This window comes from Equus caballus, chromosome 11 (assembly GCF_041296265.1).
Source record: "Equus caballus isolate H_3958 breed thoroughbred chromosome 11, TB-T2T, whole genome shotgun sequence".
Classification (NCBI taxonomy): Eukaryota; Metazoa; Chordata; class Mammalia; order Perissodactyla; family Equidae; genus Equus; species Equus caballus.
The window spans coordinates 175262-190578 of record NC_091694.1 but is presented as its reverse complement, the minus strand read 5'-3'; the positions used below and the strand labels follow the sequence as shown (position 1 = coordinate 190578).

The window sequence follows — 15317 nt, the reverse complement described above, 5'->3', positions numbered from 1 at the left end:
CAATTACTGTGGAGTTTACAATACATGTAGCACTCCAGTGCATGACCCCAACAGCCTGGAGAGCAGGAGGGGAGAAATGGTCGTACCCTGTTGTAAGGCTCTTATGCCATATGTGAAGTTACATAAGAACATTTGAAGGATTGAATCTGATAAATTGAAGATATACACTATAAACCCCAAATAAAATAGCAAAACGAAGAATTAAGCTAACAAGTCAACCATGGAGACAACACAGAATTGTAAAAAATTTTGAGTGGAGTTCTGCTTCTGGCGTGACAACAGCATGGAGAGCCCCACAGCCTGCTCCCCAGCAAAACAGGTGAACATTATTTTAAAAAAAACAAACCACCAACCATTTACAGTCTCTGGAAATGGCCCTATGCGCATACAGCAAATAAAGAAATATTTCCTCAAGAAAATCTAGGAGGCCAGCCCCATGGCCAAGTGGTTAAATTCACACGCTCTACTCTGGTGGCCCAGGATTTGTCAGTTCAGATCCTGGGCGCAGACCTAGCACCACTCATCAAGCCACACTGAGGTGGCATCCCACATATAAAGAAGAGGAAGATGGGCACGGATGTTAGCTCAGGGCTAATCTTCCTCAGCAAAAAGAGGAGGATTGTGGCAGATGTTAGCTCAGGGCTAATCTTCCTCAAAAAAAAAAAAAAGCATGACCCAGACACCAGGTAAAGAGAAGGCACAGAAACTTCCTGTGAGAGTGTCAGATGTCAGATTTAACAAGGACTTCAAAGTAGCCATTACAAATAGGTTCAAAGAACTAAAGGAAACCATGACTACAGAAGTGAAGAAAGACAGGATGCCAATGTCATATCAAGTAGAGAATACCAACATAAAGACAAATTACTGGGGCCAGTTCCGTGGCTGAGTGGTTAAGTTCACGCACTCTGCTGTGGCGGCCCAGGGTTTGGATCCTGGGCACGGACATGGCACCGCTCGTCAGACCACGTTGAGGTGGCATCCCACATCGCACAACTGGAAGGACCTGCAACCAAGATATACAACTGTGTACAGGGGGGTTGGGAAGATAAAGCAGAAAAAAAGAAAAAAGATTGGCAACAGTTGTTAGCCCAGGTGCCAATCTGCAGGAAAAAAAAAACAAAAAAGACAAATTACTTAAAAAAACGGACATTTTGGAGCTGAAAAGTCTAATACCTGAAATAAGAAACTCCCCAGAGGAGCTCAATGGCCCACAGTCATGCATCGCTCAGTGACAGGGATACATCTAAGACATGTTGTTAGGCAACTTCGTCATTGTGCAAACACCACAGAGTATGTTCACACAAACCTACTACACACCTGGGCTGTGTGGTCCAGATGGTGTGGGGCCACTGTCCTGTATGCGTCATTGCTGAGCGAGTGCCGTTATGCAGCCGAGGCTGCATTTAAATCGGCAGAAGAATCAGCAACCTTGAAGACAGAGTGATAAAAATAACACAATGTGAAGGACAGAGAGAAAAGAGAATGAGCAAAAACAGAGCCTTGGAGAAATGTGGAACACCACTGAGGATACCAGTATATGTGTAAGCGGAACACCAAGAAGAGAGGAGAGGGAAATAGGGCAGAAAAAACATTCCAAGAAATAACAGCTGAAAACTTTCCAAATGTAGTGAAAAAGTTTATCTACACATCCAGGAAACTCAACGAACTCCAAGCAGAATAAACATAAAAAATTCACAACTAGACATAGCCAAGCAAAAACGATGAAAGCCAAAGACAAGCAAAGTCTTCAAAGTGACAAGAAGAAAAGGAAACCGCAATAAGATGAACAGCTGACTTCTCCACACAAACAATGAAGGCAGAAGGTGGGGAGCACAGCCGGAGGAAAACTGTTCACCAAGAACCCTCCATCCAGAAAAGCTGTCTTTCAAAAATGAAGGAGAAATTAAGACACTCCCAGATAAACAAAAACTGGGAGAACTTGCTACTAGCAGATCCACCTTATAAGAGACACTAAAGTAGGTTGTTTAGATTAAAAAGATTGACCCCAAGTGACTCCAGGGAGTATTTCAAATCCATAAAAATAATTAAAAAAACAAAGAGCACCAGTAAAGGTAATTATTACAAAAGACAATATAAATGCTTATTTCTTCTCCTTTCTTCTGTTAACTGATTCAAAAAGCAACTGTATAAAACAGTATGCAAGCAAAGTATTGTTAGGCCTACAACATACAGAAGTTCTATATCTGGCAAAACCATCTTTCAAAAATGAAGGAGAAATTAAGGCATTCCCAGATAAACAAAAGCAGACGGTCCTTCACTAACAGACCTGCCCACAAGAAGTGGTGACAGGAGTCCTGCAGGTGTGACAGGAGCACACCAGACAGCAACTTGAAGCCATAGAGAAAGCGGAAAACACTGATAAAGGTAAACATAAAAGCAGTGTTACTTTAATTTTAGTTTGTATTTTTTCCTATATGATCTCAAAGACAAATACATCAAACAGTGATTATAACTCCACGTTAGTAGGCACACACTGCAGACGTAATTTGTGACAACATGAAGTAGGAGGTACAGAGCTGGACAGCAGCAGAGCCTCACACACTATTGAAGCTAAGCTGGTGTTAATTCTAACTAGACTGTTATAAATCTAAGGTGCTAATTTAATCTCCACAGTATCCACTGAGAAAATACACAGAATAGGAAATGAGAACGGACTCAAAATGGCACACTAGAAGCAACCAATTAAACACAAAAGAAAGTACCAATGGCGGACTGAGGAACAAAAGAGATAAAAGAAATACAGACAACAAATACGAAATGGCAAAAATCCTTCCTTGTTAGTAACTACTTTAAACATGGCTTACTTGCTCCAATTAAAAGGCAAAGACTGGCAGAATGGACTAAAAGAACACACGATCCATTTCAATACCATCCACAAGAGGTCTACCCAAGACCCAAAGGTACAAAGAAGCTGAAAGTGAAAGGATGGACAAGATATTCCATTCAGCTAGCAACCAAACGAGTGATGGGGTGGTTATACATCAGGTTTGTATTAGGCAGAATAAACTCTAAGTTAAAAATTGTTACAAGAAACAAGGACGTTATATAATGTCAAAAAGGCCAATCAAGAAGATATAACAATCATAAAACTATACACATCTAACAAGAAATAAGTGAAGCAAAAATGGACAGAATTGAAGGGAGAAGTAGACAGTTCTACCCTAACAGCTGAAGACTTCAACACCCCTCCTTAATAATGCACAGAACACCGAGACAGAAGACCAGTAAGGTGACAGAGGACGCGAGCAGCACTGCAAACCAACCAGAGCCAGCAGACAGACACAGAGCACGCCACCCGACAGCAGCAGCGCACACTCTTCCTAAGTGCACACGGGATGCTCTCCAGGACAGCCCATTTGTCAGGCCACAAAACACACCTCAAAAATGTTAAAATCAGGTAAAGTATCTCCTCCGACCACAATGGAATGAAACCAGAATTCAATAACAGAAGGAAAACTGGAAAGTTCACAAATAAGTGAAAATTAAACCACCAATGAGTCAAAGAAGAAATCATAAGGGAAATTAGAATATTCTTACAGATAAATGAAAATGAAAACACAACATATCAAAACTTATGGGATGCAGCAAGAGCAGTGCTCAGAGGGAAATTTACAGTTATACATGCCTACATAGAACAGATCTCAAGTCCATAACCCAACTTTACACCTTAAGGAGCCAGAAAAAGGAGAGCAGACTAAAACACACAGCTAGCAGAAGGAAGGAAACAATAAAGATCCGAGCAGAGATAAATGAAACAGAGTGTAAAAAACAACAGAGAGAATCAAAACAAAAGCTGGTTCTTCGAAAAGATCAACAAAATTGACAAACCTTTAACTAGACTAAGAAAAAAGAGAAGGCTCAAATTGCCAAAATAAAAAATGAAAGTGGGTACATCACTACCAACCTTAACAGAAGCTTAAAAGGATTATAAGAAAATATTATGAACAATTGTATGCCAACAAATTAGATAACTTAGATGAAATGGACGAATTTCTAGAAACACACAAACTACCAAAACTGACTCAAGAAGAAATAACGAATCTGAACAAATAAAGAGACTGAATCAGGAATCAAAACGTCCCAACAAAGAAAAGATCAGAGGGCTTCCCCCATGAGCTCCACCAAACACTTAGAGAAGTAACACCAATGCCTCCCAAACTCTTCCAAAAAACTCAAGAAGAGGAAACACTCAACTCACTCTACGAGGCCAGCATTACTCTGATACCATAGCCAGACAAGGACATCACAGAAAGAAAACTACACGCCAATACCCCTTATGAATACGTGCGCAGAAATCCTCAATAAAATACTAGCAAACTGATCCAGGAGCATTTTAGAAAGATTATACACCATGACCAAGTGCGATTTATCCCAGTAACGCAAGGGCGTTTCAACATACGAAATCAATCAACATAATACACCATCTTAATATATTTGAAGGGAAAAAAACGACATGATAATCTCAACTGATGCAGAAGAAAGACTGGACAGAATCCAACACCCTTTCACGATAAAGAAAAACACACCCAACAAACTAGGAATAGAAGGGAACTCCCTCGGCTCACAGCCAGCACCACGCTCGGCAGGGGCACACTGAAAGCTCCCGGGGTCAGAACAAGGCCGGGGGCCTCCTTCCCACCTCTGCTCCATGCTGTCCTGGGAGTTCCAGCAGGGCAGTCAGGCAAGAAAAGCAAGAACGCATCCGAACGAGAAAGGAAAAAGGAAAACTGTCTCTAGTCGCAGATTACGTGATCTTAAATACAAAAAACTTACCAAAAAACTACGAGAGCTAACAAGCAAGTTCTACAAAGTTGTAGGATACAAGATCAAGCTCCCAGAAAAATCAGCTGTTTTTCTGTACACTAGCAATGAACAATCTGAAAAGGAAATTAAGGACACAATTCCATTCACAATACTATAAAAAAGAAGAAAACACTTAGGAGTTAATTTAACCAAAGAGGCAAAACACTTGTAAACTGAAAAGTATAAAACATTGATGAAAGAAATTAAAGAAGATCTAATTCAATGGAAAGACATTCTGTGTTCATGGACTGGAAGATTTAATATTGTTAAAGGAATAGACTCCCCAAAGAGATCTACAAATTCAAAGCAATCTCTATCAAAATTCCAATGGTTTTTCTGCAGAAATGGAAAAAATGATCCTAAAATTCATATGAAATTGAAAAGGATCCCAAATTGCCAAAACAATATTGAAAAAGAAAAACAAAGTTGGAAGACTCATGCTTCCCAATTTCAAAACTTACCACAAAGCTACAGTGATCAAAGCACTGTGGTACTGGCATAAGAATAGAGTCCAGAAATGAACCCGTACATTTATGGTCAGTTGATTTTCAACAAGGATACCAGAACTTTCAGTGGAGAAAGAACAGTCTCTTAAACAAATGGTACTGGGACAACTGAATACCCACATACAACAGAATGAGTTTGGACTCTTACATCACACCATACACAAAAAATAACTTAAAGTGGATCAAAGATCTAAATATAAGAACACAAACTATAAAACTCTTGGAAGAAAACACAGGAGTAAGTCTTCATGACCTTGATTTGGCAATGGTTTCTTAGATATGACACCAAAAGCACATGCAACAAAAGAAAAAATAAATTGGATTTCATCAAAATTACAATTTTTATGCATCAAAGAATACTCTCGAGAGTGAAAAAACCCACAGAATGGGAGAAGATATTTGCAAATCATATATCTGATCAGAACCTAGTATCGAGAATACATAAAGAACTCTTACAACTCAAAAACAAAAAGACAACCTAATTTAAAAATGGTCAAAAGTCTTGAATAGTCATTTCTCCAAAGATGATGTACAAATGGCCAATAAACCACGAAAAGAGGCTCAATACCATTAGTCAGTAGTGAAATGCAAATCCAAACTGGAGTGAAATGGTGAGACACCATGTCATACTCACTAGGATGGCTATAAAAAAAAAAGATAAGAATTGTTGGTGAGGATGTGAAGAAATTGGAACCTCATGCACTGGGAATGTAAAATGGCGCAGCTGCTGTGGAAAAGTCTGGCAGTTCACTCTCCATAGTGAAACAGAGTTACAATATGACCTAGAATTCGACTCCAAGGTATATACCCAAAGAAACTGAAAACCAGTGTTCAAACAAACATTTGTACACAAATGTTCATACTAGCACCATTCACAACAGCCAAAAGGTGGAACAACCCGAATGTCCATCAACTGATGAATGGATAAACAAAATATGGTATATCTACACAAACGGTCTCTCTCTCACAAAAAAGAATGAAGTACTGATATATGCTACACCACGAACTTTAAATGCTAAATGAAAGAAGCTACTCACAAAAGAGCACATAGTATATGATTCCATTTATATGAAATGTTCACAACAGGCAAATCTACAGACAGAAAGAGAATTAGTGGTCGTGTAGGGCTGGGGGGAACAGGGTATGGAGGGGGATATCTAAGATACAAGGTTCCTTTTTGAGGTGAAAAAATGTTCCGAAATTGACTGTGGTGGTTGTACACATCTGTGAATATACTAAAAACCTGACTGTATACTTTGATGGGGGAATTGTATGGTATGTGAATTATATCTCAATAAAGCTGTTATAAAAAAAATAACGATTAATCCAAAAGAAGGCAGAAAAGGAGGAAAATGGAATAAAGAACAGATGTGACTAATATAAAACTAATTGCAAGAAGACAGACTCAAATCCACCATATCAATAATCACATTAAATACGACTAGTGTAAACATCATAATTAAAAGGCAGAGACTGTCAGATTGGATAAAACTGCGAGATCCATACGCTGTCTACAAGAATCCACGAGGGAGAGGGTACCCTTTAAATATAAAGACACAAATTGGTTAAAAGTGAAAAAGATATACTACGCTAGCACTAGTCAAAATAAAGCCAGAGCAGTTATAGCAAACAAACTCGATTTCAGAGCAGAGAATATTACCAGAGATCAAGAGGTTTATTTCATAATGATGAAGGGGTCAATTCTTCACAATCCTAAATATTAACAATTTCAAAATACATGAAGCCAAAATGGATAGAACTGCAGCAAGGAATGGCCAAATCTACAATTAGAGTCAGAGATTTCACTCTCTCTCTCAATAACTGATAGAGCAAGTCGACCCAAACAGTTCAAGTCTGCTGTATCCTCACTGATACAAGAATGCCCCCAACTCAGCCTGACTCACATTTACAGAAAACTCCACACAACACCAGCAGATACACAACCTTCCTGAGTGCACATGGAACATCTGCCAAAATAGGCCACGTCCCGAGCCACAAATCTTACCAAATTTAAAAGACTGAAGCCAAACAAAGTATGTTCTCTTATTACAGAGGAATTAAGTTAGAAATTGACAACAGAAAAATATCTGGAAAATCCCTCAAATGTTTGGAAACTAAATAACTCATAAATTAAAAACTCATAAACTAAAAAACTTTAAATAACTCATAAGTCCAACAAGAAACCAAAAAGAAAATCAGAAGGTATTTTGACACTCAATGAAAATGGACACAACATATGAGAATTTTCAGGATGTTGCTAAAGTGACAGAGGGAAATCTGTATCACTAAATGCCTATATTAGAAAAGAAAAAAGGCCTCAAACCAATGACCTCAGTTTCCACCTTAAGAATTATGAAAAGAACAAATTAAACCCAAAGTAAGCAGAAGAAAGAAAATAATAAAGATCAGAGTGCAAACAGAAAACAGACAAAATAGAAAAAAGAAAAACTATAGAAAAATCAATGAAACCAAAAGCTGGTTCTTTAAGAAGATTTTGAAAAATTGAACAAAAACAAATCTAATGGTACAGGAAAAAATTTTAAGAAGTAGAAGTGACCAATAATGATCAATCACACCAGAAATAAAAACACCCAACAGCTTTTAGTCAGGCTGAGTAAGGAAAGAATGAGTAGTGGCCTTACACAAATCCCTATCAAAGAATAAGAAATTCAGGTCTGCTGGGTTCCTAATGAGTGGTGAATGTTAAGTACCCAGGATTTGAACAACATAAACTATTTCAGTATACAAGTTGATAAGAAACGATTCATTACACTTGAATAATAAACTAAACATGGTCACTGACCTCCTCGGGGGGACGGAGAATCATGCCCTCCAATGACCACGAGGATACCGGAATCTTCTAACTTCACTTTCCATTTTTCAATGATAGTCATAGACTTGTCCTGAAAGCACAAGGACTCGGCAGGTCAGGAAACTTCCCTCAGAACAAAGGGGACTTACACCAGGGCTAAATCATCAACAGGAAGTTCATAAATACCTTACTGGCATCATTAAAGACCGAGAGCTCCATGGAGCCTTCGAAGTCCTGTTGCAGCACAGACCTCAAGCACTCGTCCAACCAGGCCTCAGCGTTGTGGACTGGGAGGATGACAGACTGGAATCACAAGAGGTGGATTAACAAGAAGTGTGAAAGCCAACCCCCTTCCACTGCTCTAGTTTACCTCCCCGTTACCACTTGGCACTGTGCTCACTTCCAGAGGGCAAGGCCCAATCTACAGAATCTCCCAGAACAGGGCTTCCAGGGAAAGAATATGCCCCAACAAAGAAAAGGTGTCTATGCCTTCTCCCCAAACTCTTCACATTCTTCTGCTCCGTGAGAGTTATTATGTCTGAGATTTCTTCCCTGAACTATTAATCTTTTGGATGCTTTTGAAAAGGAAACAAAAATCTGAAAGGCAACAAAAATTTTCCCAATTCAAGACAAATGCCTATGTTTTCCCATCAATGATCAGAAACATCATCACTTTGGTTGAAACAAGCATCTGTATCTTCCAGCCCAATCATGAAAATCACTGATTGGTCCTTTTCTTGGCGGTGATAGGCATTTTCAGTAAACCATGATGTCAGAGAAACTGCAACAAAGAAACCCTTTCAAGTCCCCCCACACAAGCTTTAACAAAGCATGAGGGGGGGTGCTGAGAAACTGGGAGGTGACCTCACTCCATCCCTCTCCTCCTTTGCTCTCTTAGCATAGGACAGCATGCAGCTCTGTCCTTTCTCATGGAGCCCAGATAAAGCAAACTTTTCCAAAGTATATGGAGTAAGCCCAGTGAAACCTGAGGGCCAATAAAACAACTGATTACAGGAATTGTCCTCATTTTGTACATTACCCCACTAAGCAACACAGAACACCCAAAGACAGAAATTACCGTCTGTCCTGACCCTGACCTGATACCTCATGAAGAGGAGCGGACAGATTCCTAAGCCAGAAACAGAAATGCAGATGGTCCAGGTGAGTGTACCCATGCATGTGTGCGTGCACACACAAACGCGCGTACAGGTATGTGCACTACACATCCATACAGAATGGAGAGAGGGTTCTAAAAATACTAAATCTGAATATGGTTATGAAAAACTCATCGATACAAACTTTGAAAACATAATTCAGTCAAGTTCTTTACTCTGAGGACCTGATTCAACAATGACATCCCTTCCTAAATTTACTTACCCACAAAAGTAACTCCCTCCATTACTTACATATTTACTTTGGAATTACTTTTGAAAGGGAAAGAATTTTTTACTGTTCTCAAAATCTACAATACAAAATACACGGGAATTTCTGTCAAAGGTGGGCCTTGACGAATCTCTGTCCACACTCCTCGGCTGGTGCTTCAACCTTGCTTTGGGTGGAGACGGTCACAGGCAAGACCATGAGAAGTGGTGTGGGACACAGAGGCCCCAAAGGGAGGGGAGGAGGATGGATGAGGGAAGGGGAGGATCGCTGAGGAGGGGAAGAGGGAGTCAGGAAGGGGAGGAGGATGAGGAGATGAGGGGAGGATCAGAGGATGGAAGAGAGAAGGATGAGGGGAGGAGGATGGAGGGAGGAATGGGGAGGAGTGGGGAGGAGTGGAGAGGGGAGGAGAGGGGAGGAGCGCTGAGGAGGAAGAGGGGGAGTCAGGAAGGGGAGGAGGAGGGGAAGGCAGAGGCGGCCCGCGGCCCCGGCACCTACCACGTGGGGCGCAGCGGGCTGCCCCCCGGCCTCCATGGCCGCGCTCTCCTGGGCGCCCGCCCCGCCCACGCCGGGCTAAGGCGCGTGCGCGGGCGGCTCTTCGGGAGGCGGGCCGAGGCGGGGCCGCCTCCGATTGGCGCAGAGAGACGTCGATCCGGCGGCGGCCCGCGGGCAGTGGAGAGGCGCGGCCTAGAAGGGCCGAGCGCCGGGAGAGCAGCTCCCGCGGTCGGCGCCTCGGTCCCGCGTGCCCTCTGTCGGCTCCTTGACCCCAGAAGTCCTCCCGCCTCTGGCGACTGCGTTGGTCAGCTTTGAACTCCTCGGTGAGGTCCGATGTTGTAGAAACACCTGGTTGTGGGCAAGGTGGGTTTGTGAGAACGGCGCCGCTCTGTGCCCAACCCGGTGCCCTTGCTGTTGTGTGGTTAAAGGAAGCCGGTGATTTCCTTTGAACTTATCTTTGACCTGCGCGGAGGACAAGGAGAAGCCTGGGGGCGGGAGACCAGGACACCTGAGACGTCCCCAGCGTCCGCAGTGTCCCCAATGTCCCCAGCTTCCCCAATGTCTCTAACGTCCCCAGCATCCTCAGCGTCCCCAGCGTCTGCAATGTCCCCAGCGTCTGCAATGTCCCCAATGTCAGCAACGTCCCAAACATCCCCAGCATCTTCAGTGTCCCTCACATCCCCAATGTCCCTCATGTCCCCAGCCTCCCCCGCATCCCCAACAAGGAAGGGTGCAGGCACAGGAGCCTAGGTGCACCCACTGGCATCCACTTTCATTTCTGCCTCTCTAAGCAGGAGGAAGGCGGCCGGGGCTTTGGGGCCACAGTGCTTACGGCTTAAAACACCCTCCCTCCAAGGAAAACTGCGGCCTGTGTGTGACTTCCTCCTGCGTGAAGACCCCTGATACCCCTAAGCCATCTCTTACCTTGCACCAGTGTGCCACCTGCATCCTGGCAGCTGTGTGACCCTAAGTAAGGTGTGCCCCTCTTGGTGGAATAGGGCTGTGGGGTGGCACCCAGTGACTCGTGTAAGCTGGGTAAACTAGTGCTAGCACACGTGCGAGCTCAACAAATGTGACCTGCTGTGATTAGCACTGTGGTGCTGGCACACACAGAGTGTCCCCACTTGGGGTTTGTCCCAACTGATCTAAACTGACGAGCAAGTTTACAGCCATCACTGCCAGGAGAAATGCTTTACTGCCCAAAACTAAGATGAAATGCAAATCATTCTACAGACTTAACAATTACAGCCAAGCCAAGCTTCTGTTTAAGATCTTTTAAGCATCATTTCAAATGTGGTTTTTCCTTAAATTGCATCAATATTTGTAAAGCCTATTGTACAAGTGCAAACTCTTAAGTTGGGTGAGTGCAAATGCAACGTTATTTACAGTGGGACAAAGGCCATCTGAGAATTTGTTTCCAAGGACCTAAAGTTCTCCAGGGTTTGGTGTATTAGTTTCACTTTAAAGGACTGGGTACAAAGTTGCCTTGTTGCTCCCAGAACATGCTGTCTGCTTTTCAGCTGGAGCCGCCCAGTAATCAGTGGGAGGAAGCGATAAGGCTCCCAGGTGCTGTTGGGCACCACAGCACATGATATCAGAACTGGGTTTGGCTGCTCCTGTCCTGCTTCCTGTACATCTGCTGCCAGAAACTTGCTCTTCACTGCCTTCCCCCTAGTATAATTTTGTTGGAATCTGCTTTTTCCAAACATTCAGAGTGCCAAGAGGCACTTCGGAAATGCAGGGTTGTAGCTGGCCAGGGCCTGAGATGATTCCCTTCATTGTGGAACAATTCTCAACAGAGACCAGGCCTTGGGGACTGACGTCCCCCCCCCCACTCCCCGGAGAGGGACCCAGGGGGTCATGAGGTAGAATGAAAAGATGAATGGCCACAGGGCACCTGAAGGGGAAGTGATGTAAAACTCTGGCAGCTTTTGGCCTGCCCAATGAGACTTTATTTTTAATCGTTGTTTATGCAAACTGTTTGGTGAATCCTGGTTGTATTCAGAAGACTCAGTGCCCACTGCCAGGGTCTCCAAATTTTAAAACTCCCCGACAGCCCTCTCACCATGTTGGTGTAGGAGGCAAATATGTGGCATAGGTCTGGGCTCGGGGACACTGGGCCCAGCCTCAGAAAGAGTGCGTCAGTGAAGGGCGAGTTCAAGCTTCAGCAACAACAACCGGACGTTCCCTGATAGCCCACGCTGTAGGACCTCTCAGCAAGCATCCTTTCCAAGTTTCCTGATGGGACAAATCCCAGCAGAGCTCTAGCTCAACCTCCTCCAGCAGTGGATGCTGCTGGGAGGTCGGGGGTCACCCAACACCATGGAGAACAGCACGCTCGCACTGGAGCAGACTGGCTGCCCATGGTGGCCAGAGCACCCCAATAGTAAATCTGTTCACGAGGAAGCATCCAGCTATCTTAGTGTGGGACATGGGCTGGTGTCCTCTCACTCTCTTGTTTTTTTAAAGGCTAGTCGAGACTCACCGTGTTGACTTAAGAAGCCAGAGCTGGACTTCCTACCAGCCACAGGAAGTAATGAGATTCCCATCACAGGAAGCATTCAATTAACAGCTGGGCAAACATTTGGTGTGAATTTGATGGACTCACTCAAGTATCATGTAGAATGTTTGTCTTGGCCTAGGTGCCTACCCCCTCAGTCCAGGAAGCAGAGCCTTTCTGGGCTTTTACAGGAGGGTCTTTGATCCCAGGAAGCGAGGGTCAGGGAAGGAAAGGGGCAAGGGCAGCGTGCTCTGTGGACAGCATCCCCAACATGGGCAGTTGGAGCTGGACCTCAGACCTTCCCAGAGCCCTGGAGAGTTGTCCACCTGAGCGCGAAGGAGAGAAGCCTTACCCTTGGGGCTGTCACCTGGCGTCACCCCTTGGCGATTTACTCCCCTGCACTTCTGGGTGGTGACTGCAGGGTCTCACAGGTGTCCCCGAGCCCTGGGGCACACAGCACACTGCAGGCCAGGTGGGCCTGCCCAAAGCTGGGTGCAGTGGCCCCGGCTGGACTCAGAGTTAGGACCAAGAAGATGGGAAGGGCTGAGCAGGAGGTGCGAGGGGCCGATGCATCATCAGAGAGGCGAAGGGAACTTGAAGCAGACCCCAGGCGTCACCGTCAGTGGCCACGGTGTCCAATGAGCACGTGTGCGTCCTCCTGAAGTGATTTAAGCCAACTGCCCCTCGAACCCAGGGTGACTTACAGGTGGACAGGTGCCTGCAGGAGCTGAGGCCACAGCGCAGGGGTTTGGTGCCTGAGCACCTGAGGCGTGACTCAGACAGTATCAGGTGAGAGGCCAGGAGCGGCCAGTTGGACATCCTTCTAAACATTAACAGGAAAGTGTCATTTGCGGGAGAAGGGGCCTGGCTAAGTTCAGGTCTGACAGAACTCAGGAGGACTGGAGAAGCCAGAGGTTTGGAGGCGACCTCAGCACTTTGCGTGAGGCCTCAGGGAGGGCAGCCAGTGCTCCGAGGTCAGTGTCAGAGCTGGGGGCCGCCGCGCCTGGCCAGGAGGTTAGCAAGGAGCCCCCCTCAGGCCGCCTAGGAAGCAGTGTGCACTGTGGGGCTGGGTCTAGCAGTGGGGCCCCACCCCAGTAGCTCCCCTTGTATGGGGCAGAGTGAGAGTTTGAGGAATGCAGGGAGGGAAACGCAAGCTGTCCCTTCCCGTGAGGAGCCGTCCATCCCATCAGCCATAGGCAGGCCTCCTGCCGCCCAGGACCGGCCCCACGCAGTGATACTGGCCACTCACAGGTCACCAGGGCCTGAAGGGCAGGCAGGACCCTGACCCACTGACGGGGGAATGGCATGCAGCAGCCACCGAGAACTCAGTGGCCTCTATCTGAATTGGGGACAGTCATCCCCTGGCCCCCAGGGCTGCATCCCTGAACCCTGAGATCTGAGGCTGGATCTCAGAGCTTCCTTACCTGGCTTCTGTTGGGGGACATGCCTGCTGGGATCACTCGCACTCCTCCCCACAAGCTGGGCATGCCGGGAATGCACAGCCCTGGCCGCTGGTTACAGGGCCACTTTCATGAGCAGCCTTGAGGCGTAGGACCATGTTGCCCTCCAGGACGAAGAGCTGGCCTGCTTGCTGTCCGCCGTAAAGCTTGGAGGTCCTCTCCTTTCATGTACCCCTAGCAGCACAGCGTCTGTCTGGACACATTCCCATCGCCCCTGGGGAGCTGGCTCGGGGAGCCCATGCCCGCAGGCTGGCCCTCTGGCACTGCTTTTGCTGTGAGTAGCAAACTCCTTGATCTCCGACCCAGAAGCCTCATGTCTCTTGTCAGCGCGTGAGCATGTGGCAGGCCGTGTTGCTGCTTGAAGCAGAGCGAAAGCTTCGAGCCAGCAGTTCTGGACAGCATCCTGTGGACGTGCGCAGCTGGGGCCTGCCTCACAGCAGCCCGGCTGTGAGTACCACTGACCAGCACCTCTCTGCGGGGACTGGCTCTTGGGCCCATCTAGTATGAGGGGCACTAAGCTGCGAGAAGCAGCCAGGGAAATCAGTGTATAGAAGCCCAGCCTGTGAAGGGCCTTGTCCAAACACTGGCTCACTTCCGCCTTCATCTTTTAGGGCCTCCCCCACAGCTCGCTTCCTCAGAGACCCCACCACCCTCGCCCCAGTGCACCAGGTCCTCCCATCAGGTGCTCCCAGCACCGTCTCTCCCCTAAGCTGCCACCTCCGTGGGGGCAGGGATGGGCTTCTTGCCACTGCCAGCTTCCCAGGGCCAGCAGAGTCCAACAACGGTGTGAGCCGGCTGCTGATGCAGGGCCAGGAGGGGAGGCCAGGAAATGAGCAAGATGGTTCCCAGGACGGGCCTCAGGGTGCTGTGGGAGGTCCCAGCTGCTCTCCACACCCTCGAGGTGGACACAGATGCTGCCTCCAGGGCAGGCGCCACATCCTGGACCCACGGTCAGGTAGCAGGGCTCCTGAACTCACAGGTCCCGCTCCTTTCTTGCCAGCTCACCATGGTGCCTGATGCCCCGCAGGGCTTCTGCCTCGCCTCTGGGGAGGGAGCTCCATGGGGCTCTGCCAGCTGAAGCCTCCTGCCTGGAAAGGTGGCCTCACTGCATGGGTGCTCAGGAATGAGTGAAAGAAAGAAAGCGAATGAATGAATGAGTGCTGGGATAATGCGCCCTGGAGCCAAATCCAGAGAATGAGATGGTGTCTACACACAGATGGAGTTGGAGACCTAATAATAGTAGCAAAATAACTCAAAATCTTCAAAATGCCTTTTAACTCAATTTCACATGATAGGGACAGAAATTGCCAACAAACACTAGGTGTGTGCTGGCTGAAGTA

The 15317-nt window shown here is 46.1% G+C and overlaps 1 protein-coding gene and 1 long non-coding RNA gene across 51 annotated transcripts in view; one reads left to right on the top strand and one right to left on the bottom strand.

Moving 5' to 3' along the window:
- The window catches only part of B3GNTL1 (UDP-GlcNAc:betaGal beta-1,3-N-acetylglucosaminyltransferase like 1), a 154582-nt gene extending 144103 nt beyond the window's left edge, over positions 1 to 10479 (bottom strand). For 19 of the 50 annotated variants that reach the window (XR_011423102.1, XR_011423103.1, XR_011423104.1 and 16 more), the window contains exons 1-4: positions 10021 to 10159; positions 8329 to 8445; positions 8134 to 8233; positions 905 to 1003 (exon numbers count right to left, since the gene is read on the bottom strand). Coding sequence is in view for 43 of the 50 variants with exons in the window: in XM_070226701.1 (XP_070082802.1) it covers positions 905 to 1003; positions 8134 to 8233; positions 8329 to 8445; positions 10021 to 10056 (352 nt within the window). In the remaining 7 variants the exon portion in view is untranslated. Of the gene's footprint in view, positions 1 to 904; positions 1004 to 8133; positions 8234 to 8328; positions 8446 to 8542; positions 8842 to 9519; positions 9652 to 10020 lie in introns of those variants that run through there. The other 31 variants (XR_011423105.1, XR_011423106.1, XR_011423107.1 and 28 more) reach the window with 11 other exon arrangements.
- On the top strand, positions 10245 to 13699 carry LOC138916200 (uncharacterized). Its single transcript, XR_011423109.1, has 2 exons — positions 10245 to 10380; positions 10812 to 13699. It is a non-coding gene; the product is annotated as an uncharacterized lncRNA (long non-coding RNA).
- Positions 13700 to 15317: the final 1618 nt, after the last annotated feature.